Genomic DNA, 24,789 nt, shown 5'->3' with positions numbered 1-24,789 from the left:
ATAGATGGTTGTGAGCCACCATATGGTTGCTGGAAATTGAACTCAGGAGGACCTCGGGATGAGCAGTCAGTGCTCTTAATCTCTGAGCCATCTCCCCAGCCCCCAAGGATTAATATTCTTGAAAGGCCTCTTTGTTTTATAAGGAATTACAATTTACATGTAGAGCATCTCCTGAGACTGACTCAGCTGTGTAAACACGGCCTGGACTTAACCACATCTTACCTGGAAACACAATTCCTCAACACCACTTATCTGTTGGTGGTTTTGTGTCCTTTAAGTAATCCAGTAGATGCTGAGTATAACAAGTGGGAAATCTGAATTCGTAAATGTGTGGCAGTTTGTTTATACCCAGCTATAAAGTCTACTAGCTATCACAGTGACTGTGTCCATTGGTGACAGTGGTACAAGCATCATGGAAGTAACCAGCCACTTTCTGATTGGATTTAACCCCGGCTCTACAAGATGAAATCCACACTTGGATGGGACCATTATTATAAACCGAGAACCTACCATCAGACAGGTCCTAGTGGGATAACCTACAATTATGCTTGTAAATATAAACTAGTAAACTGACTCCTAATGACTCTGAAAGCCCAGCTGAGAAAGCGTCTATTTGCAGTAGATAGTAACTGGCGAAGGGAAAGAGGGACAGAGGGACAAAAGGACAGAGACTGAACCGCACACCCCTCCTCCCAAGGCTCAGGATCACTGAGGAAGAGAAGATGAAGGAATCTGACAGCCAGAGACAGGAGGTGACTACTTGGAACCATCTGCATACAGCAGGGAAGCTACACCTATGAACTGCTGTGACAGCATGCACCAGACCTGTGCAAGCTCAAACCAGATCAAATCCCAGAAGGCCAGAGAAGTTTGATGCATGGTCCTACTCCTAGGCATGGAGCAAATGGGAAACGATAGCAGCTAAAAGAAGAGGCAGTTTTCTGTAGGAATGTATCTCAGGATACCACCACGTTCCAGTGGAAGGCACACACCCAAGAATACATCAAAGTGGTCTTAAGTGTGTGTGTGTGTGTGTGTGTATGTGTGTGCTTTAAAGGACACAGAGTTGGGTGCATTTGGAAGACAAGAATCTGAGTATGTGTGAATATGAACAAAACATAAAATGTGAAATTTTAAAAGAACTAATGTGAAAAAAATGTACTTCAAATAGCTTGAAAGAAAATGTTTGCTTTATTCAATTACACTCAACAACTTCCATTTTCAAATTGATTAATAAAATAGAAACTTTATTATATTTTGCATATCCTTAAAATATGAAAAACAAGGCAAAAAGTTTTAAAAACCAGTTTTACAGATGTGCGTGCTAACAATGGCTTAATACATTTGCAATTATATAAAATACATTATACAAAAGATTTGTAGTTTTTGCATACATAAAATGAATTAAATAAAGCACTTATATATATTTTAATGGGCTAATGGTGCAATATGCACATACTTAGAAAAAAATACTGATTTCCTGAGCAACAATGTTGTAGTTCAGTATTAGAGTCCCATGATAATGCAGTGTTTAAATAACTCTAATACTCCTGAGACTAGGTCTCGCTTCTATTTATAACCATAGCCTTCGAGTTTTCACTGAGGTAATGGTAGAAGATCTTTTTACAAACGAGGAATAATCAATGACTAAAGAGGGGTCCATTTAATGACCTTCCTACCCCACCAAAAAGCAGAGTCTGGAAAAAAACTTCACCAAACTCCACCAAAAAGTAAATGTGACAAGACACACATCCTCCTAATGCATAACATGGCCAGCAGATCGTAACCTTGTTTTGTAGAGAGGAGAGTGAAAATATTCAAATACCTATCCACTGGTTCAAAACAATCTCAACCATGTGTCTAGTCTTTATAAGAGTCATGAATTTGCCCTGTAATAGTACCAGATTTTCTTTACTTGCAATTCCAAATGTTTAAAGGAACCAACACACTCAATGGCTATGACTTAGTTGTTATGTTTATAACTGTATCCACAAACAAACACACATAACAATTAAAGCCTCAAAGCAAATTCAAGTAAGGGCTTGAACATGATCCATAATAGCAAACAATAATATTTGTTCATATTGTAGTTTGCAGTTGCAAAAGAATTCTAAATGCTTAATTTTTTTCTTTTAAAGATGAAATCATAATTCTACATACAGAATTAAATTCAATTAATAATTTTTAAATATACAAGAAAAGCAAATTACTTGGTTGTTTCCTACATATATATGTTGTATTTCCTTCATGAAGGATGCTTAAGACAGAAATTATTTTAACCAGCAAATATACCTCCTCCTTTAAAAATAAGTTATCAGACCTTTCTATTACAATTCCAAACTAAAACCAGCAAAAAAGGAATCACAAATTTCATGTTTGATGTAAACAAAGTCCTTTAAAGGTTATATTGCCTGTTCTGCCCTGAAATCTGCATTTTTCTACCCTAAAACTTGATTTTTCAGCAGGCTTAATAAATATAATGTAAACTAGATGTGTTAACACTGAAATAGTTAAAGGACAAAATGTACATGGCATGTTAAAACAACTAAAAATCATTTTTACTTAGATTTACTAAGGGAATCAATTGAGAACTGTCCTATTAAATATTGTAAAGGAAATCCTCTAGCACTTCTCTGATATGTGGAAGGGCTTTAAAATGGCTGACTTATGTGTCTTTTTCTAATGTTTTTTTTCCCCATGGTATAAAAACCCGAAATATAAGAAATACGTATTAATAATTGCTTGTATCAGGATTTGAATTGTATATACAAAATGTTTTTAAAAACTGAAACGTTGCTTTAAGAAATAATGTCCAGAAAATAAGGGGATGAACCTATTTTAAGGTAATAAGGGAATGAACCTATTTAATTAATTATTTTTTTTTGATGAACTTATTTTAAGGTATGCAGTTTATTACACAGAAAACACACCATCCAGATGCTACTACCTGTACATATATTTTTAAAACACATTCTTAAAATTAGACATTGAATCCAGTGTGCAAAAATGCCAAACTGCAAATAGCCAAATTGGTTGTCCCACAAAAGATTTAGAAAATGCCACTATTAAGCACTTTTGGCCAATCCACACAATTTTGGCCTGTGTTTCTCAATTTGATGGTACAGATTAGGTGGAGAGAATCAGAATTGGGCACTTTCTCTTTGAAAAGTAGAGGTCAAGAGATCACCAAAGAAATCAATAGGTCTACTGGGTAATGTAAAAGTCCTGTTTACTCGCTTTGCTTAATGAACCGTTTTCTTCTGCAAGGCTTCAGAGGCTACTCCATTAAATAATGCTTAAAAGTAATGATAGAGACGAATTTCCGCAGCTTGTGCAAATGATGGCCTGGCTAGAAACCTGACACAATGTTTCAAGTAGACATGAACTTACGGGAAGTGTCACTGTAAGGCATTATGTGTAATTAAGGCATGTTACTATTTATAACAGCAACAATTAGTCACAGTATCTGAAGAGGAATTTGCTGAATATGCTTTTCTGTATCACATTCATCAAAGAACTGCAAAAATGCTTTCAACTATCAAACGCAAGTATTTTTTAAAATGAGAAGTGGAGGTGAGGTTAAAGGGCTGGTCATAACGCATCCTTTTTTTTTTTTTTCCTTTAAAGGAATAGGTCTTGATCTATTTCAGTATCCTTGTGATCAAATGGTAAGTTTTCAACACTAGGACATTATTTTGGGGGTCTTAAAATAGTTCATCTATTTCTTAGCCTCTCTTACACAGATTATAAATTACATTTTCATGTCTTTCTACATTTTCTTTCACTTTAAACATGTTTTTAAAGTTTCAAATTTGAGTGGTAAGTACTTGGTAGCATAAATAATTTTAGAATCAAAACTTTTACAATTAGTATTTTGGTGGTAGGTATGGTAGCAAATTTTCTTCAGTTTGTAAGCATTTGGAACACTCGGCATGAACAACTTTAAAATTAAATTGAAAATAATCTTTTAAAGATAAAATTTAAACATAGCTAATCTTGAATAAGAAAAATGACGGCAACTTCTAAGTTAGAATCCCAAGACATGCATTTAAATTAATTTCTGCTTTAAAACTAACAGAGCAGATGTATGGTCTAACCAGTCTCAATGTAAAGTAGCAAGTGCGTGTGTTATAGACAGTCCATTTGTAAAGCTCAGGGAGTTTTAGGCAGAAAGCATCTTTGATGTTCCTGGATTCTGACTTGGAAGCCGGTGTCGGACATCCGTGAGTCGCCATGTTCCATATGCACACATGATCGGAGCTCACTGTTAGGTGTTGTGTTGAGCATCAGGTGACTGCGGGTCTTGCCTATACAGTTTGTGGTCATCTTGTTGACCAACAGGTATCCCTTTTGTGGGACCGATTCCAGGTTCCATTTCCCTGGGCTGGGATGGTGGTGTGAGTCCCGGATGCAGATGCGAAGAGCCCACTGTAGAATGGTGACTCACATCCACTTTAGCTAGAATTTCATAATAGAGCAAATAAAACACCGGTGTTATTATCCCCACGATCAGCATTATCACCACGGCCGTCCACCAGCCAATGCCCCAGTCGGCTCCGTCATACGGATCCTTCCGGTGAACGCTTCTGTTCTCGGGCTCGAAGCGGATCTGCTGTGCGGTCAAGGCAGACACGACCTCATGTAGGTTCTCCCTCTTCGTGTCCGTACACCTGACTATCTGTTCTATGTCCCGGTCCACTTCTCTCAGGAAACTGCCAGCTGAGCCGCTGGAAGCGAGAGGCTCGCCGGCTGGCACCAGCTCCTGCTCGGGGCCACACGGAGCAGGCGGGGGATGCAAACCTTGTCTCCCCTTCAGAGGGTGAAGAGTTTCGGTCAAAGAACTAAACCTTTTAACTGGGATTTTGATAGATCTAAGAGCAAAAAAGTCTTGATCACTGATGAGGTTGTTAACTCTCTTGATATCTGCTACCTGCAAAAAAAAAAAAAAAAGAAAAAAGAAAAATGCAACATTGAGCCGAATTCTAAAACTACACCTTCATTCATTTAGTTACTTTTGAGGGAAAATAGTTCAATTTCATTCTTACTGTTAGTGCTGTTATGACCCTCAGAGCTTACATTTTACTTGTCTATGAGAACTGTGAACACTAACTTTATCTCGTGTTAGGAAATCACCAACAACTTTGCATAATCACCTAGATAGTAGTAACACTAGTTGGCAAGCACTTTGTGAATTAACAATTACTGGCACTAATGTTCCTTGTCCCAGCGTGGCAACTGGAGTACAGGCATGTTAACGTATCCAGTGAAAAGTACTGTCCTTTATCAAAGCTAAAGTGCCATTGACACACCGCATTTCCGGTTATTTCTAACTGGGAAGAACTGCACTAAATATATTACGAAGGCACCTGTTCACCTCTCTCGTTGAGTTAGGCAGACTAAAGCCTCATGCAATAGCCAGCTTTATTCAGAGCATCAGACAATGTATATTCTGAGGGCTAAGAATAAAGTATAAAATCACGAGGACAAGGTGCATATGAAAAAAAAAACATGTTTTTCCTTAGACACCAACTGATGTAAACCCACCCCTATCTGCTACGCCCAGGAAAACACAAAACCATATTCTATGAGCAATTCTGCATTTGGAAGAAACCGAGACACTTGTTTTCTTGGAGAGTTCTCCCTCAGAATTCCCCTCACACGGCCCTCTTCCTGAACTGTGCTCCAGCGGGCCTCACCATGCTACTTTCAAAGATGTTGGAATGTAAAGAAACACATACTTGACCTTTAGTATGCACGTGACCTCACTCTCCTAGCACACACACACACACACACAGAGAGAGAGAGAGAGAGAGAGAGAGAGAGAGAGAGAGAGAGAGAGAATGCCTGGAGTAGTGGTCTCCACCCTTATCGTATGATGTCAGCATTTATTGAATATTAAGTAGCGTGAGGCTCTGAAGCCCACAGTGTCAGGAGGTCAAGCAGAGTTGTTTAACAAGGAGCCATACACAGAAGCAGAGAGCTGTACGTGGAAAATGGAAAACATCTGATCAGACCACGTCTCTTCCAGTGTGTTTGGGATAACTGCAGGGAGAGAGCTGTAGACTAACTAGCGGATGGGACAATAAAGGGAAAGGGTACTGCTGCCTGTCCTCTTCAGCCCGTTTTGTCTTAAAGCAAATGAAGACTCAGTGGCAAACCCCAAAGCATGACCCCACTCTATTTTAATATCTCTTGTTTATTACGAAGTGCTCAGTGCTCCATGAATTCAGCATCTAAGACTCACCATATATATGGACTACGACTCTAAATACACCAAATAGTATTTTCTACGATGCCTTGGAAACATTTAGGATTCCAGCCCTGGGCCTTTCATTCCCCTCATCACTGTTTGTAACCAGCACATTCCAGTAGAGCAGTAACTCCTGACTGTATCTTCAGAGTGATGGTAAGTCCTATTGTTAGATAAGGCTTCTCTGCAGCTTGAGCTTCCATCACAAGGAGGACATGGAACAGCCAGCTCTCCCTCTCCTCCCCAGCTCTCCCCCCCTCCCCAGCTCTCCCCCCCCCAGCTCTCCCTCCCCTCCCCAGCTCTCCCTCCCCCTGCCAGCTCTCTCTCCCCCTCCCTAGCTCTCCCTCCCCTCCCCAGCTCTCCCCCACCTCCCCAACTCTCCCTCTCTTCCCCAGCTCTCCCTCCCCCTCTCCAGCTCTCTCTCCCCTCCCCAGCTCTCTCTCCCCTCTCCAGCTCTCCCTCTCCTCCCCAGCTCTCTCTCCCCTCCCCAGCTCTCTCTCCCCTCCCCAACTCTCCCTCTCTTCCCCAGCTCTCCCTCCCCCTCACCAGCTCTCCCTCCCCTCCCCAGCTCTCCCTCCCCTCACCAGCTCTCCCTCTCCTCCCCAGCTCTCTCTCCCCTCCCCAGCTCTCCCTCCCCCTCTCCAGCTCTCCCTCTCCTCCCCAGCTCTCCCTCTCTTCCCCAGCTCTCTCTCCCCTCCCCAGCTCTCCCTCCCCCTCTCCAGCTCTCCCTCCCCTCCCCAGCTCTCCCTCCCCTCACCAGCTCTCCCTCTCCTCCCCAGCTCTCTCTCCCCTCCCCAGCTCTCCCTCCCCCTCTCCAGCTCTCCCTCTCCTCCCCAGCTCTCCCTCTCTTCCCCAGCTCTCTCTCCCCTCCCCAGCTCTCCCTCCCCCTCTCCAGCTCTCCCTCCCCTCACCAGCTCTCCCTCCCCCTCACCAGCTCTCCCTCCCCTTCTCCCCTCTGTGGCTCATCAGGTGTCACTATTCCCGCTTCAGTTCTTGGGGACCCTGGAAGGATGTTGCTATACACAAGCAAGCTAAGGACTGAAAACCACGGGCTCATCTCTCTACCTTCTTAAAAATACATTCCAATAAAATATTTTTATTAATCTTATGATCTAAAGCTATAATGTATTTTTACATACTATGAATAACTGTAATATTTACTTCATCCTGAAAAAAAATTACATAGAATATGATGACCATAGGAAGTTGGTTTTTTAATCCTATTTAAGCAGGCACACATACATTTATAGAGAAAATGTGTGTTCTTACTGCATAGTAGTACGACAGGTCACCAGTAAAGGGATTTCAAGTATAAAAACATTTTATATTTTAAGAAATTCTATAGATGGAAATATCAAACAAGGAGAGGAAAGAATGACACATAATTTCACATTATTAAAAAGAGCTCTTGTGTTATATGTTAAAAATAAAATAGGGCTGTGGAGGGCTGAGGGGTTAAACACGTGCCCTCCACTTAATCCTGCACAGTCCCTGGGTTTAGTTCCTAGCACCTAGATCAGGCAGCTCCCAACCGCACGAACTCTAGCTCCCAAGGAAGCAGTGCCCCCTCTCACCCCACCCCACCTCCAATGAATTACGTCTGTAACGTGAGAAGGGGTATCCAAGGTAGGAAAAATGCAAGCTGCAGAACAATGCACAGTATATAACAATTTTAAGAACAAAATACATCAATCTTTTGTCAACCCCTAAATATGTACCTATGGACATATTTATAAGCACCAAAAAAAGTACAAAAACACAGCAAAGTGACAGGCTGAACAAAGAGAAATTCAAGCATTCACTTAAAATGTTAGAAAGGTCATGTTAAAAAGGTACAAGAGGCAGAAAAGGGTCAAATGGTATATATTCACTTATATCTACACACTAGCTCAAGGGATATGTCCCATGAAAGTCTTCACTTATCAGGAAAGTGGGACAGAGGGAAGGACATCTTATTGGGACTCTAGGTGAGAGAAGCATGGGAGAATGGGGAAATAGAAGGATCCAGAGGGTCCTAGAAACCTACAAGAAGAACATTATGATGGGGAGATCTGCTCAAATCATGGCACCAGCCAAGGACAATATGGGAAGTAAACTTCGAACCCCTACCCAGATCTAGTCAATGGACAGGACATTCTCCACCGTTGAGTGGAGAGTGGGGTCTGACTTTCACATAAACTCTGGTGCCCCATATTTGACCACGTCCCCTGGATGGGGAGGCCTGGTGGCACTCAGAAGAAGGATGGCAGGCTACCAAGAAGAGACTTGATACCCTATGAGCATATACAGGGGGAGGAAGTCCCCCTCAGTCACAGTCATAGGGGAGGGGAGTAAGGGGAAAAATGGGAGGGAGGGAGGAATAGAAGGATACAAGGGATGGGATAACCATTGAGATGTAATATGAATAAATTAATAAAATACTAAAAAAAAAAGAAAAAAAACATACCTAAATAATCAAGGCAAACAAAAACAAAAACAAAAAAGGTACAAGAGATCTCTGTGCAAAGAAAAACAAGCGAAAAGGAAAGAAGGTAGGATGACACAATTTATATCAATTCTGGTTGGTCTAATGAACAAATAAGCAAAGCAGGCTAAATTAACCCTTACCGTACAACAGTAGCGAAGGGCAACTGCATTGAGCGTGTCTCCTTCCTGTATGTCTTTTGTTAAGATAATAATGTCATCAAGTCTATCTCTTGATGTGCTTCTGCGAACCTTCTCCCTTCCCCTGGACCGAAGTTCATACACCTCAGCATCTTCCTCCAGCACGTCGCTGTCTGCGCAATTCCCAAAAGCGTGCACCTGGCCGCTGGCCTGAAGCCCCGGGAGGGGACCCGCACGGTTCAGATTCCTTCCCGCCATGATGGTGTGATCTGAAGGGAGAAAATCGACCCTGAAATGTCGCTGCCCCATCTCACTGATTCACTTGCATCTTGCATTCCAGATGCTACTTTTTCAAAATTCATGTTAGCTATGTAGGAACGTAGGTCCAGGCTGTGGAACTGCTGAGCTGAAGCCCACAGCCTGATGAGGGTCAGAAGCGCAGGACGAGGTCACCCAATGCACGGCTGGCACTGTCCACTCAGGACTCTTCTTCGCCTAGGCCAGACTTACAGGCGGATGCCGCAGGTGTACAACGCAAACATTTACAGACAATAAATCAAGGAGAACTTCATTTTAAAGCCATCACTTGGTACACATATAATCTTAACAATTATTAAAAACAAAAGTAAGTCCGAATGCTGAGAGACACTGTGCTTGTTCCTTTCTGCATCACCAAACCGACCTCAATTGCACATTGAGATGGGTCAGTGGTTAGTGCTGCTTGCTGCCCAGCCTTATTACCTGAGTTCATCCCTGTGACCCATGTGGGAAAAGGATTGTCCTATGACCTCCAAATCCATGACGTAAAACATGAAAACCTGAATCCTGGCTGAGTTTTTAGTACTGCACAGCACACAGATGCTTGTCAGCATTTTCAGAGGGGAATCAATCAAATGATCCCAAGTTGCCAGGGCTAAGATGCTGCTTCGCCAAAACACCAGCTCAAAATGTCAGATGTTAAAAAAAAAAAAAAAAAATGTCAGACGTGTGTGGCCATTTCAGAAACTGTTCAAAATCTCAGGCCAAATTCATTTTAACAAGTTCTCAGAAGACCCAAGGCAGCAACGCTAACAGAAATCTTAAGGATACCTGCTTGTTTGTTTGTGGTGTGTGTGCTGTCACAAGTAGACTGCACAGGCCAATGCTGGATACGTGGATCTCTCCCTCAACAACGTGGGTTCTGGGGGTGGAACCCAGTTCATCGGGACTGGCAGCAATTTTGCCATTTTGCTAGTGCTCTAACAGCCATTTTTTAAATCAAGGATCATAATAGGATACTGCCCCAAAATATATTAATTTGATACTTACATGCTGAGAAGTAACAGTAGAAAGTGTTAAGCATCTTTGTTTTGTGACAGAAGCACTATGTTTCTATACAATGGGAAACTTTCCTGACATCTGTTACTTAGTATCATGGAGTCAGCGGCACTCGAAGTGCACATGCGCAGAAGCAGGGCCAGAGTGAAGTTATGCCTGCAGCAAGTGAGTACAGCAGCAAACACTCAAGACACCCGACCGACCCATGCGAAGCTGAACCCAAACACCCGACCCGCTGACGCTGAACCCGTTCTGGTTAGTCTGCGCTCAGAATACTCTTAGTGTGGTCAGATTTTTCACAGCCCCATATCCAGGTAGGAGAGCCCCAGAAGTGGTCAAGACCCTGTTTTAAGCTGGGCGTGGTGGCGCTCGCCTTTAATCCCAGCACTCGGGAGGCAGAGGCAGGCGGATAGCTGTGAGTTCGAGGCCAGCCTGGTCTACAAAGCAAGTCCAGGACAGCCAAGGCTACATAGAGAAACCCTGTCTCGAAAAAAAAAAAAAAAGACCCTGTTTTAAAAAGCTATGATTGTCTAGCCGAGTGTGGTGGAGCATGCCTGTAATTCCAGCACTCAGGAGGCAGCCGCAGGCAGATCTCTGTGAGTTCGAGGCCAACCTCTTCTACAGAGTGAGTCCAGGACAGCCAAGGCTATACAGAGAAACCCTGTCTCAAAAATAAAAATAGATAAATAAATAAATAAGCTAATAAGAAAGTTTTGGTTTTTATTCAGTTTTGGTTTTTCTTTTTTTTTTCTAAAGATTTATTATGTATACAGTATGATCAGATTATACTATAGATGGTTGCAAGCCACCATATGGTTGCTGGGAATTGAACTCAGGACCTCTGGAAGAGCAGTCAGAGCTCTTAACCGCTGAGCCATCTCGCCAGCCCCAGTTTTGGTTTTTCAAGACAGGGTTTCTCTGTGTAGCCCTGGCTGTCCTGGAATGCTCTTTGTAGGCAAGGCTGGCTTTGAATTCACAGAGATCTGCCTGCCTCTGCTTCCAGAGTGCTGGGATTAAAGGCATGCGCCACCATGCCCGGCTGAATGTCTTAAGAATTTTTCACTATTTGCAACTTCTACTCAGAAACAATCAAAATGTGTTCTATACACATGCACACACACACACACACACACACAACATGCATACTTCTATGAACTTAAACTTTTCCTGTTCTGCATTTGACCTCATATGAGATTAAAGTATCCCGGCTCTTCTTACAAACTCGGTCATGTCAAATTCAGAATTAATGTTTAGTATAGTGCCATATATACTCTCTGTTATGGGTCACAAGTTTGCTCTTGACCAGGAACTTTTCTTTGAGAGCTTTTGATTTACTTTAAAGTTCTCACCAAATGCAGTGTATATTCCATAAAGCCTAAATGGATTTTAGACATTTATATTTACTTACAAAAAATATGCACACCAACTGAGAACTGGACTAAAAATTCTTTATCAATGAATGCAACTTATTTACTTCCAAAGTTATTATCAGTACACTTTCATCAATTGGGTCTAATTCTCATTAAAAAGAAACAGGAACCTAAAAACAAACTTCACATTCGCTTTGGCATCACTTTAAGTATCCACATAAGAGGGGACCAATGGAGTAAGAGTGGCTTTTGCAGGGGGGAAAAAAAACCTTCAAACTTCAACGTATCTCAGACGTGAAACTAGAGGCTGAAAAGCATCCACAGTAAAATACAGTGCCATTCTCTTAGACTATGAAAAACAGGAGTGCTACACAGGGGTCAGTTTTGTCGATTTGACAGACACTAGAGTCCTCTGAGAAAAGAAAATTCAGTTGAGAAAAAAATGCCTCCATCAGACTGGCCTGTAGGCAAATATGGGGTGGGGGGTTGGGGGAGCATTCTCTCGATTAATAACAGATGTTGGAGAGCCCAGCCCACTGTGGGCAGTGGTGTCACCCCTAGACAGGTGGTCCTGAGTTGTATAAGAAAGCAGACTGAGCAAGGTATGGAAAGCAAGCCAGTAAGCAGCGCTCTTCCAGTCTCTGAGTGCCTGCCTTGGCTTCCCGCGACAATGGACAGCAAAGGGGAGGTGTAAGCCAAAGGAACCCGTGTTGCTTTTGGTTATGGTCTTTATCACAGCAATAGAAAGCAAACTAGGGAGGCAGGAGAGATGGCTCAGCGGTTAAGAGAACTACTGCTCTTTCAGAGGATGTGGGTTCAATTCCCAGCACCGACATAGCAGCTCACAACATCTGTAATTCCATTTCCAGGGGATCCAACGCACACAGACATACATACAGTTAAAACAGCAATGTACATGAAATTAAAAGGGCGGGGGGGGGACCAAACTAGGTCAATTATAATGAATTCTTCTAAGACAGCAAAAACTATTGTTAAATACACAAGTGTGTTATCTCAGTGAAGATAAAAACTTCCAGCAAACAAGAAAAAGAAGTGCCCAGGGGAAGGGGGAAAAAATTAGGATGTTATGTTATGGAATCTTAGAAGGTAAAGTGATGTCTAGAAGGATGTGTTTCTGTTTTGGACACTCAATGAGAAACAAAATAAAACAAAACAAACAAAAAATGGGGGATGGGCAAGAAACAACAAAAACAATTAACTCCTAACTCAAATGAGAAAAGATTATAGTCTCTATGTAAAAACATACCTAGGTTTCAAAACTATTTCATTTAATTAAATCCAGCCCTTAAAATCCAGTTTCTGGCAGTGGTGGCACACGCCTTTAATCCCAGCACTCGGGAGGCAGAGGCAGGTGGATCTCTGTGAGTTGGAGGCCAGCCTGGTCTACGAGTCCAGGACAGCCAAGGCTACACAGAGAAACCCTATCTCAAAAAATGAAACAAACAAACAAACAAAAAAACCAATCCAGTTTCTGACCTCGATTTACAGCAACAGTGTATTGCTTCAAAAAATTCAAAGGTCTTTAACAAAAAAAAAAAAAAAAAACAAAGACCTCTATTTAGATAATTTATTACCAAAGAGCTATCTATACATTAGTAGCTTGCTTCAGCTGCTCCCACAGGTGCTACATTATTGCCAAAACCCACTCCTAATATGACATTCCCAAACTAACAAGAGGCCACAGTTCACATCTCAGTAGCAGTTTAAAGTCAGGATCATACCTGTTTCTCCAAGGACAAGTTTTCTTTCCACTTACTTATCCAGGTCTTTTCTTTAAAAGAAAAGAAAAAAAAATCCTCATGTTTAATCTAGGGCCTATCCAGTCAGTTTTGCGGAATGAGAAACAAGGTGCACGAATCCATGTACTTATCTGAGGGACGGAATTGCTTCTTCTTCTTCTCAGAAGCCAGCCATGATTCAACATAGAGCAATGTGTAGGTGGCTATGATGCCGTAGGTACGATGTCCCTTTGAAGCTTTCTCCCTGGCACTCCTAGTACAGCGAGCTATCTGAAAGTCACTGATACCCAAGCGCCATTTGAGACAAAATTTACTTGTATCAGTCATTTCCTCGCGATAGCTTCCAAGAATCGAAAGACTTGCATCTATCTGACTCTCTTCCTCTAAAATGAAAGGAAAGCGTAATAAACTACCTGGACACTCATGTCTGAATAACCAAGAACTGACTGTGCTCCTCTGTAATCCAAGTGCCCAGCTACTATACTACACTTTGGCCCGGACAGATAACGACATGATCAAACTACTAAAGATTAGAAAGTACACCGTATCTGAATCATCAGGCTCAATAATTCTCTTTCAGTCTCTCTCTGAATTCTCTGTGGAATCTGGCTTGTGAAAACTAGAACAAGCTGCATTCTGCACCGCTGACAAACGTCTTTAACGTGATCATCAAACAGATACAATGAGCACATTTTTCTTTTTTTTTTTTTGTTTTTTGTTTTTTGTTTTTGGTTTTGGTTTTTCGAGACAGGGTCTCTCTGTGTAGCCTTGGCCATTCTGGACTCACTTTGTAGACCAGGCTGGCCTCGAACACACAGTGATCTGCCTACCTCTGCCTCCCGAGTGCTGGGATTAAGGGCGTGTGCCACCATGCCCGGCTATGAGCACATTTTTCATCCGCTCAATCTATAACCGAAAGCGACCTCCCAAGCCCCTAAGTACTACATAGTAATTGCTGCTAGGTGTTTTCTTTTGACCTTAGGCAAGGCACAACAGACAACTCCTAGAGCACAAGCCAGTTCAGCACTCGGGACAGAATCACCCCGGTCCTACCCACCAGTGCCAATTTTAACCAAAGCAACAACTGCAAAACTTCCTCCCTGCCCATTCCACTCGGTTACTTATTTATCTTTATCCGTTTCCTCCGGCTGTCCCCCACAAGGATAACTAACATCTCTGATTCCTAAGTCGCAGCATCAGACTGGGACGCTTCAGAGGAGATGCTATAGGGACAGAGCGGTGCAGAAAGGGACGCCGGGAACCGAGAAGGGAGAGTCCTCCCGGAACCGGGTAGCAGCGCCCCCACGGTGACCCCGGCCAACGTCGAGCCCCGCCCCAGCCCCCACCCCCAGCCCCCGTCACCTGTCCTCTAGCAGGGGCGCGGCGACACGATCACGTCCGCCACCGCAGCCGCGGCCCTGGGGAAGCTCATGACCGACTCCAGGTTCTCGGCTGACCGGGTCCGCTCCTGCCACCGACAGCCGCCGCCACGTCCGCAAACCTGCGGTGCGTCATCGCGTAGAGTAGGCGGAGGTGCGAGGGCGCGGGCGGGGGCGGGAAGCCCGGCGGCCAACCGCAGGCCCACGCCAGCACGCAGGCGCGCCGCCGCCGCCGCTGCCGCCGCCGCCGCCGGGGCGGGGCCTGGATTCAGCCCCGCCTCCTCCAGCCCCGCCCTCTCCGGGTCTCCGGGCGGGGTTGGACCCCTACGGTTGGCGGAGCTTGCAAACCCGGGATCCCGCCTTCCCAAGCAAAGAAAGACGCTGTGCAGAGGGCATGCATGGTGAGGAGCCAATGGAGAGCCGCTGTGCAGTTCTTGCTCTGTGTCTGGAGTTTTCTTCCCGGTGGGGCAGAAGAAAGCACAAGCACGGTGTTTAATAAGTCCTTGTTTTAGAAAATCGAACTATGGGCCGGGCAGTGATGGCCCACGCCTTTAATCCCAGCACTGTGGAGGCAGAAGCAGGTGGATCCCTGTGAGTTCGAGGCCAGTCTGGTCTACAAAGCGAGTCCTGGACAGCCAAGGCTACACAGAGAAACCCTGTCTCAAAAAACCGAAAGCAGAAAGAAAGAAAGAAAGAAAGGAAGAAAGAAAGAAAGAAAGAAAGAAAGAAAGAAAGAAAGAAAGAAAGAAAGAAGCCGGGCGTGGTGGCGCACGCCTTTAATCCCAGCACTTGGGAGGCAGAGGCGGGCGGATCGCTGTGAGTTCGAGGCCAGCCTGGTCTACAAAGCGAGTCCAGAGCAGCCAAGGCTACACAAAGAGACCCTGTCTCAAAAGAAAGAAAGAGAGAGAGAGAGAGAGAGAGAGAGAGAGAGAGAGAGAGAGAGAGAGAGAGAGAGGGAGAAAACTATGAGCCCTAGGGCAGCAAGAGTGGCAGAGTGTCTTGGGTCCGTAGGGGTGAGCGGAGTGAGCCACCTAGAGTCAAGCGCGGGAAGAATTTTCCCAGGAGCTGCACAATGAGTGGACGAAGTTGTCAACAACTTGTAACTAACCTGCTTGGATTTGAAAACTGACAAGTCAATGTTGCACTATCTGATGTCAGTGAAATAAATACTTTATATCTTCCGACTTAATTTTACTGAAGGTGTAGATGAAGGCGTTTGTATTTAGGCCAATGACTGTATGGCGTTTTAATGTGTGGGTGTGTGGTGTTTTGTGTTGAGTAGGGACACTGAACTTTGACTGATTACCTACCCATTTAGGACCAAATTGCTTACACACAGGACGCACCGCACTTCTCTTTACAGCCTGAATATTTATTCCTTATGAAGGCTTTGGAGCGCTGTTCCAAAACCTTTCCAGAGGGTTGTTTTGTTTATTTGTTTCATTAGTTCTTTGGTTGGTTGGTTGGTTTTCTGGGAGCTGCCTTTGCAAGGGTTTGGGATTTTACTTACTTTTATTTGAAGAGATAGGCACTGTACTGAACAATGCTACAAAGACATTCAGGCAAAGAAAGAAAACAGAGAGAGAGGGAGAGAGAGAGAGAGAGAAAGAGAGAGAGAGAGAGAGAGAGAGAGAGAGAGAGTGAGTGAGTTAGTTTGCTTGCTTGAGCTGTTCTGTGCGCTGTGGCCCCTGTGACACTGCTGTCTGCAACCATTTATCACAGAGACGTTTTTCTCATCAGGAGACAAAGGACATATTCCGTCCTTGACGTGTAGGGCTTCAGCCTTTCCGCGCTCATGAATGCTAATGGGATACAACATTCTTTCTGCACATAGGTTACTTTTCTTATTTCAATGTCAATAGGCCATGGAATCCTTGGGAGAGTCTGAGTGATGCAATGAATTCCAAGCCTTTCCTCAGGATTGCTTGGGACCTGTTCACTTGGAAGAAACATTCTACATGAGATTTGCAAAGCTTTCAAATGATTACTTGTATCTAACAGAAATCAAGCAATTTATGTGTTTACAAAAGGCCACGATATAAGTATATTTTATTATTAGACTATACAAAAGAAGCCTTTAGCCATGAATTTTGGCTGAGTTCCAAAAAGCTGGCCAAGAAGAACAAGTATTTACCTTTGGAAAAAAAAAAAAGAAAGGATGCTCTCCTCGGTCTGAAAGCCCAAAAGAATTCTTTGTTTTTCGGATCTCATCTGATATATTGTCCATTAAAATAATGCAGTCCAAAGTACATGTTTCTAGGAATTTGCATTTTTGTCACTAACGTGTAAATTACGCCAGAGTAAATGTTGTGTTGCATAGAGAGAATAAATGATACAAAAATAGAATTGTCTGGGCTGCAACTTTACTAACTACTCACCTTGGTTCACTTAGAGCTACAACTGACTCAGGTTTAACAAGTAAGTTCAAGAATGTTTCCACCAGTGATGGCCAAAAGGAAAAACATTCAAAGTGTTCACCAATAGCTAACTGGGTCCTTTGGGTTTACTAAAACAATGTAATATTCAATCAAAAGATTTTCAGTCCAACTTTTTTTTTACAGGTTTATTTATTAATTTGTCTATAAAACATTAGGTTAAAGAGTGTATACAAGAAATGTGGGGCTGGAGAGATGGCTCAGAGGTTAAAAGCACCAATTGCTTTTCCAGAAGTCCTCAATTCAATTCCCAGCCACCATATGGCAACTCACACCATCTATAACGTGATCTGATGCTCTCCTCTGGTGTGCAGGTGTACATAAAGACAGCACTGTATACATAATAATAAATAGATAGATCTGCCGGGCCGGGCGTGGTGGTGCATACCTTTAATCCTAGCACTCGGGAGGCAGGGGCAGTCGGATCGCTGTGAGTTCAAGGCCAGCCTGGTCTACAAAGTGAGTCCAGGACAGCCAAGGCTACAGAGAGAAACCCTGTCTCAAAAAAACCAAGAAAAAGAAAAAAGAAAAGAAATGCATTCTGGGAATGAGGACATGCGTTTGGAGGCCAACACCCAAATAAAAATCCAGACATGGTTGCATGTGTGCTTGTAACCCCAGTGCTAGGAGTAGGGGTGGGGAGTGGAGGCAGGAAGATCGCTGGGGCTTGCTGACCACCAGTCTGGCTTCAGGTTCAGTAGAAAACCCTGTTTGAAAGGGGTAATGCCGAATGGCAGAATAAGACACCTGTCTTGGTGAAGGTTTCTGTTGGTACGATGCTACAATGAAGCACCATGACCAAGGGGCAAGGGAGGGAGGAAATGGCTTATTTGCCTTACCCTTCCATATTGCCACTCATCATTGATAGAAGTCAGGACAGGAACCCGGAGGCAGGAGGGGGATGCAGAAGCCATGGAGGAGTGCTGCTTACTGGCTTGCTCTCCTTGGTTTGCTCAACCTGCTTCCTTACAGAGCCCAGGACAACAGCCCAAGGATGGCTCCACCCACAATGGGCTGGGTCCTCCCCCATCAAGTGCTAATTTTAAAAATGCCTTACAGGGCCTGGGTGTGGTAGCAAATGCCTTTAATCCCAGCACTTGGGAGGCAGAGGCAGGCGGATCACTGTCAGTTGGAGGCCAGCCTGGTCTACAAAGCAAGTCTAAGACAGCCAAGGCTACACAGAGAAACCATGTCTATGGAGGCATTCTGTTAATTGAGTTTCCCTCCTCTCCAATGCTTTCAGCTTGTGGAACATATATGACTATAAACGTATAGAAAGATCCCCACAATACATTTTAAGATTAAAAAAGTAGATTGTCATATAGGAGATACAGTGTGCCTTCCTTTGGGATACTGTTGGCATCATGTTCTTGTGGACTGTGTACAGTTTACCCTCGTTCATTCAAATGCTGATTTCCCTACCCCCACTGTCTGGTTTCAATCCGGACATTGCAATTGTGATGTTTATTCTAAGTATCTTCCATCTCAAGTTTGTATAAACACGCCACTATTTGTTCTCTGTATTGCCAATAAAAACCAACTAGCCAATGCTGAGCAAGACAGAGAATAGGGTGGGACATCCGGGTCCAGTGAAGGGAGGAGAAAGAGCAGGAAGGACAAGAGGGTTGCGTATGGAGAGGACAGGGAAGCACCAAGAGGACTGAGCAGACCTAGGATAGGAATAAAAAGCAAGCGTAATGTGGGAAATCTGAATGGGAGGAAGCCATACTAGTTTAAAGGTGTAGGATGGTGTGATTACTGCGCAGCACTGTGCTCTAGACTAAGTAAATAGATCCTAGTCTCTCTGTGTGGTTATTTGAGTAGAAAGCTGGTTAAGGAGTAATCGCTGACTTATTAAAAGAATAAACCAATATCAAATATTAATAATCGTTCAACAGATACAATTTAAATGTACATCTCTCACTTTATTATCAATAAAATATTAAGAGTAGATACGTTTTATTTTGTAATAACTGAACACGTTTCCTCAGAGCTCATTGCGCATGTCTGAACCATTCTCAGGTTGTTTGGAACTTTGTATCTAAGTGATGCATGCCTGGAAAAAACAAAAACAAATCAATTCCTTTAGAAATCAAAGCCATTGCCAAAGCTTTAATTTTTCTTATGTTTCTTCCTGGTCCCCTGTGGCTGCTTTCTTTCAGCCTCGTGTTGCTTTTCAGAAGCAAAACTGGAGATCACTTTTATATATTAAAGAAATGATGACATGAATTCCACATCGGATTGTAGAATTTTTAAAAAGCTTCATCTCTAATCTTCAGACAATTTACGCATAGAAAACATTGCTGCTTCTCTTCTTTAGACATCCTAAAGGCAGCAAACAAACCAATGCCGGCCGCTTGCTTTAGCTTTGTTATGCTGATGTTGTAGATGCCATCCTTATTGAACTCTCGCCCCATGGTCTTTTTTTTTTTTGTTTTGTTTTTGTTTTTGTTTTTGTTTTTCGAGACAGGGTTTCTCTGTGTAGCCTTGGCCATCCTGGACTCACTTTGTAGACCAGGCTGGCCTCGAACTCACAGCGATCCACCTGCCTCTGTCTCCCGAGTGCTGGGATTAAAGGCGTGCGCCACCACACCCGGCTCACCCCATGGTCTTAAACGTGGTCATTATTATAATCACAGTTTTGCTACATGTAGATAAAAGAGTCAAATATATCGTGGGGCTATATAGATGTTTATAAATGCTTGTAAGTCATTTAGGGAGATTAAATGTGACTCAAAAATAACCATCTCCAATGTCCCCAGCTATCCAGATTTTATTAGATAGAAACCAGTCTTCCAAACACTCTTCATACATTCTTTAGCTAGGTAGACAGTACAGATAATAGGAATAGGTACGTGCCTATAATTAAGTAGGCCACCTTTAAAAATTTTTGGTTTCTAATTGTTTTTACAAGAACTATGGTCACACAGGCAAATAATCATATATGGATGTTCCTAGGCCTTACAGCCTACGTGTGTGTGCCTACCCTTCCCAATACTTAACTAAGATGGCCAGAGAGAATTCCAGGAAGTCTACTTCACTGAAAAAAAAAAATACGCGATAAGACCCTTACTATGGGAGGACAGAAGGTGACCACTCAGAAGTGCAGACATATTCAAAAAAGAATACAGAGGCGAACATCTAGCTAGAGTTCCGAGGACGGAAGCAGTGTGATAGCAGGTTCCAGAAAGTTCGGGGTAGGTGAAGGCTGACTTTTGTCCACCTGTGCAGATCCCATCTGCTGGACCTATGATCTGAGGACCTGAAAGAATGGGGTGGGCAGCCGGGCGTGGTGGCACACGCCTTTAATCCCAGCACTTGGGAGGCAGAGGCAGGCGGATCACTGTGAGTTCAAGGCCAGCCTGGTCTACAAAGCCAGTCCAGGACAGCCAAGGCTACAGAGAAACCCTGTCTTGAAAAACCAAAAACCAACCAAAAAAAAAAAAAAAAGAATGGGGTGGGCTACAGTCTGATGCTGTAGACAGTCTTAGCTCCGTTCAATGAACTTTTACACATGAATCTAACAAAAAGAGCAACAATCCATGTCCGATTGTTTGAGTTCAGAGAAACTTGTAAGTAAACGTCAGCAAGCGCATACTAAATATTAACAGTTAAGCCCTTCCCAGAACTTTCTCAGGACAGAGCAATTTAAACACAGTTGCCAGGCACATTTTATAGATTTTTATCTCGGAAAGCACAGAAGCGAGCCAGAAGGCCGTGTCTATATCAAGGGTACACTGAGCAGATTGGGTTCCAGAGCTTTGATCTGACAGCCAACAAGAGTAAACATGTTTGGCTGGGCAGTGGTGGTGCGCGCCTTTAATCTCAGCACTTGGGAGGCAGAGGCAGGAGGATCGCTGTGAGTTCTAGGCCAGCCTGGTCTACAAAAGTGAGTCTAGGACAGTCGAGGAGACACAGAGAAACCCTGTCTTGAAAAACCAAAACAAAGGGCTGAAGAGGTGGCTCAGAGGTTAAGAGCACTGACTGCTCTTCCTGAGGTCCTGAGTTTAATTCCCAGCAACCACATGGTGGCTCACAGCCATCTATGATGTGATCTGATGCCCTCTTCTGGCCTGCAGGTCTACATGCAGACAGTCCACTGTATACATAATAATAAGTAAATATTAAAAAAAAAACCCAAACCGCCGGGTGGTGGTGGAGCATGCCTTTAATCCCAGCACTTGGGAGGCAGAGGCAGGCGATCGCTGTGAGTTCGAAGCCAGCCTGGTCTACAAAGGGAGTCCAGGACAGCCAAGGCTACACAGAGAAACCCTGTCTCAAAAAACCAAAAAAAAAAACAAAACAAAAAAAAAACCTAACCAAACCAAACAAACAAACAAAAAAAGAAAACCCATGTTTGTCACAGGAGGCACAGAATCACACCCAAGAATGAACCATGGAACAAAATGTATCTGAGGTAAAAGATTCTCTGCCTTTATTCCTGGAACCTCTCTCATAGCTTCCCAGGACACTGTTCACCATGGGCCATTCTTTTGACCGTGTTCCAATAGGTAAACATGTTTTTAAAAAAAAGAAAAAAAGAAAAGACAGAAAAAAGGGGTGAAGTTGGAACATCAGGTTATTGTGGTCCAAGCCGTTCCAGGTTGACAGACTACTTCTGTTGGCAGACCTTACTGACAGTGTCTGAAAAACCAAGGCAGAAATTCCAAAGCAAAACTTAAAGCTCCCACGCTCATATTAAGATTTATAGAGCTGGCTGGCATACAGACCTACAATCCCAGCTACACATGGAGTTGAAGTAGGAGGATTAAACTTTCAAGTCTATCCTGGCCTAGGGATGGGCTGAGGATTGGGATGGATCAAGGACAGGCTGAGAAATTTAAGGAGACTCTCAAAAAAAGAAAAAAAATTAAAAATGAGCTGGGTATGGCTGGATATACATTTCAATAGTGGTTAGAGTGGCTAGTATGTGTGAGACCCTAAGTCCCATGCTCAGTACCAAAAAACCGAAAAAGAACAGCAAAGATATTTGGGGAAACAGCAAAGATGTCAGCTCTGCTGGAGTGGTTTGCCCGTGAGGAAAGCAGGAGATGAGCCAAGTTAATGGGACTTTTAAGCCACTGCAAGGCTTTTCCTCTGATCGAGGTGAAAAACAATAGGTGCTAGCATACTGCCCCCAGTTGCCTAGCAACCTCTGACGTCATTGCCTGTCTGCCGCTAGGTGTGCCCCCGCCCAGGATTATAAAAAGGGCAAACCCAGTTCACTTCTCCTCCTCTCTTTCCCTCTCTCTCTCCCTCTCCCTCTCCCTCTCCCTCTCCCTCTCCCTCTCCCTCTCCCCCCTCCCTCCCTCTCTCCCTCCCCTCCCTCTCTCTCGTGCCCTCCCCCTTCCCTGCTAAGAAAACTTCTCCATATCATATCTGTTGCCTGGCATTCTTATTTTTTAAATCATTACAGAAGGGTTACGCTGAGTGAAGGTCATCAACTCCCCCTTTAAAGGATCCCTTAGGAGGACAGCAGAAACAAGGAGATCATTAAGAGGACCACTACAGTGATGGGACAAGAAGATGTTGACTCAGACCACGGAGGAGCATCAAATACCAGATTGATTTGGGTTGAAAAAAACAATTGATTTACAACTTTTTTTTTTCAAAGCCTCCTGTTGCATGAGGGTATTTAACCTTGGTTCTTAGTATATCTTTCCGAAGTTCTTTCTCTTTTCACTGATAATTCAAAATAAGACCGAACACCACTGCGGCAAAGTGTTGGGTTTGGATCAACTTTTCCTTTTCCCTTCCCACCGTGTTGTGTATTGTTTGCAGGGAAGCACGAACAGAAAGTCTCCTGGCTTCCCAAGCTTTAATCCTATCTGGCTTCTAAATCCCCTCAGAATTATTTGAAGCAAAGCATGCCTACTGACTTCAAAGAGTTTTTCACACTTAGATGTACTCAGCTGGGTGTAACAAGCATGGGGGAACTGGCCCTCTTTCCACGCAGAACAGTGCGTTTGGCAGTGCCATAGCAAAACCCAAGGACAGAGTGCTAAGCACAAACAGAGACTCATTTCTTTCTTGTTTTCCAAAGGAATTATTTTCTTTTAGATTTTTTTTTTTTGGTAAATCTGTTATTTAAGGGAGATTCGATTTGTGTTCGTTGAAATTTGATTCGCGTCCCCATTATTACTCTGTGCTTAAGATCATATGGCAGAAAAAAAAAAGATCATATGGCAGATTTGACTTGGCATAATACAAGCAAGTATTTAGTTTACAAAGATTAGCAAATTCTATCTTTTAAATCATGTCTTTGATTTAAGATAAGTTTTTTACTATACCAGTACTCTAGGGGAAAAAAAGCCTTTTGGCATTAGTCTTGGCTTTGGTGGAATGAGCATATGTATTATCATGATAAAGAATGATTCTTTGTGTGAAAATAATTTTAGACAGGCATAGCCATAAACACCAATGCATAATCTGGTCCAAGTAAAATAGAGAAATTAGCCCTTTCTTTTCTTGCTTTGTTTGTTTGTTTGTTTGTTTTTTTTGTAAGAGAATAGGATAGTGTTTGGGGGTGAATATGGGGAGAATTCACAAAAGAATTTATGGTGGTTCCCTCCAGCTTTTCCATTATGTCTTCCATGAGCCATGTTCAACTTCCTCTTAATATTGGCCTTAATTGAAAGTATGGTGCCATAAAAGACACATTTAAGACTTTTCTGCATTGTCTGTGAGTAACAAGAGCACCCAGGTGCATTGCTAAGGGAAAACATCTACAAGGAGATAAGAATAGCAACACGGGCCAGGCATGGGACGCAGAGGCAGATGCAGATGCATCTCTGTGATTTCGAGGCCAGCCTGGTCTACAGAGCGAGTTCCAGGACAGCCAAAGCTACACAGAGAAACCCTGTCTCAAAAACAAAACAAAACAAACAAGCAACCGAAATAAAATAAAATGAAACTGACCTACTAAGAAAAGAACAGCAACATGGACCCCTTCTAACAGTCCATGTACTGAAGTAGTCTGTGCAAAACTGATCATAACAACTGTTGTCCAAGTGTGATTTGCGCACTACCAGTCCCCAAGATCCCTTCACTGGACCCACGACTGACATGGTTTCCTTTTCTGAAAATACCTCTCGCCTTTGAAGTGACTGAACTTTTGCCAGTCCAGTCAATACTATGACCTGTGACCACTTAGAACTGTGTCTGTAGCCGGCTGCTGTCCTGTGCGCTCAGTCTGTTGAAGTTCAGCCTTTACAAGGACAAGGCAACCACCCTTTCCCATGCCTTGCATTTCCCATGCAATCAGCATTTACAACCTAACATAAATGCGTGAGCTTAATCTTAAACTATGTACTCTTCCTTGTCTTTCACCCAGAATAATATACGTGCGTTGTGCTAACTATATGCCGAAAGTAGACAACACATCGAAAGCAACCTTAAACAAAGAATATCCCATAAATCTTGGAAGCAATATGGGATGTATGTTGATGACGTCGGTGTGCAGTTTTAAGTGCTATTCTGGGTCAGTAAAGTCACTTCCTCCCTTGTAAAGTTCTGTTAAAGGTCTGTGGAAATATATCTCTTATTCTTTTCCTACTTTATGTCCTGGTCAATAGAAAGAGAGAGAAAATACTTCTGAAAGGCACAGGCAGCATAGACAGGCAACACGGACGGGTCAGACACTTATGAGAGATACCAGACAGGCTAGTGACCACA

General features: G+C 43.2%; 1 protein-coding gene and 1 long non-coding RNA gene across 2 annotated transcripts in view; both read right to left on the bottom strand.

The window, feature by feature from the left end:
• LOC311609146 overlaps positions 1-24,789 on the bottom strand; it is a 1,107,741-nt gene that overhangs the window by 900,749 nt on the left and 182,203 nt on the right. The gene's annotated exons all lie outside the window — the stretch shown is intronic.
• LYSMD3 (LysM domain containing 3) lies at positions 1,169-14,843 on the bottom strand. The gene is made up of 3 exons (XM_084801646.1): positions 14,664-14,843; positions 8,858-9,123; positions 1,169-4,930 (listed from the first exon to the last, which is right to left on the bottom strand). Exons 2-3 carry the CDS (start codon positions 9,110-9,112, stop codon positions 4,268-4,270), a joined length of 918 nt encoding a protein of 305 aa, XP_084657772.1. The 5' UTR covers positions 9,113-9,123; positions 14,664-14,843; the 3' UTR covers positions 1,169-4,267.

This window comes from Acomys minous (assembly GCF_964271855.1).
Source record: "Acomys minous genome assembly, chromosome: 11".
Taxonomy (NCBI): Eukaryota; Metazoa; Chordata; class Mammalia; order Rodentia; family Muridae; genus Acomys; species Acomys minous.
Note: the sequence above shows the minus strand (reverse complement) of the source record. Positions and strands in the feature narration are given on the sequence as shown.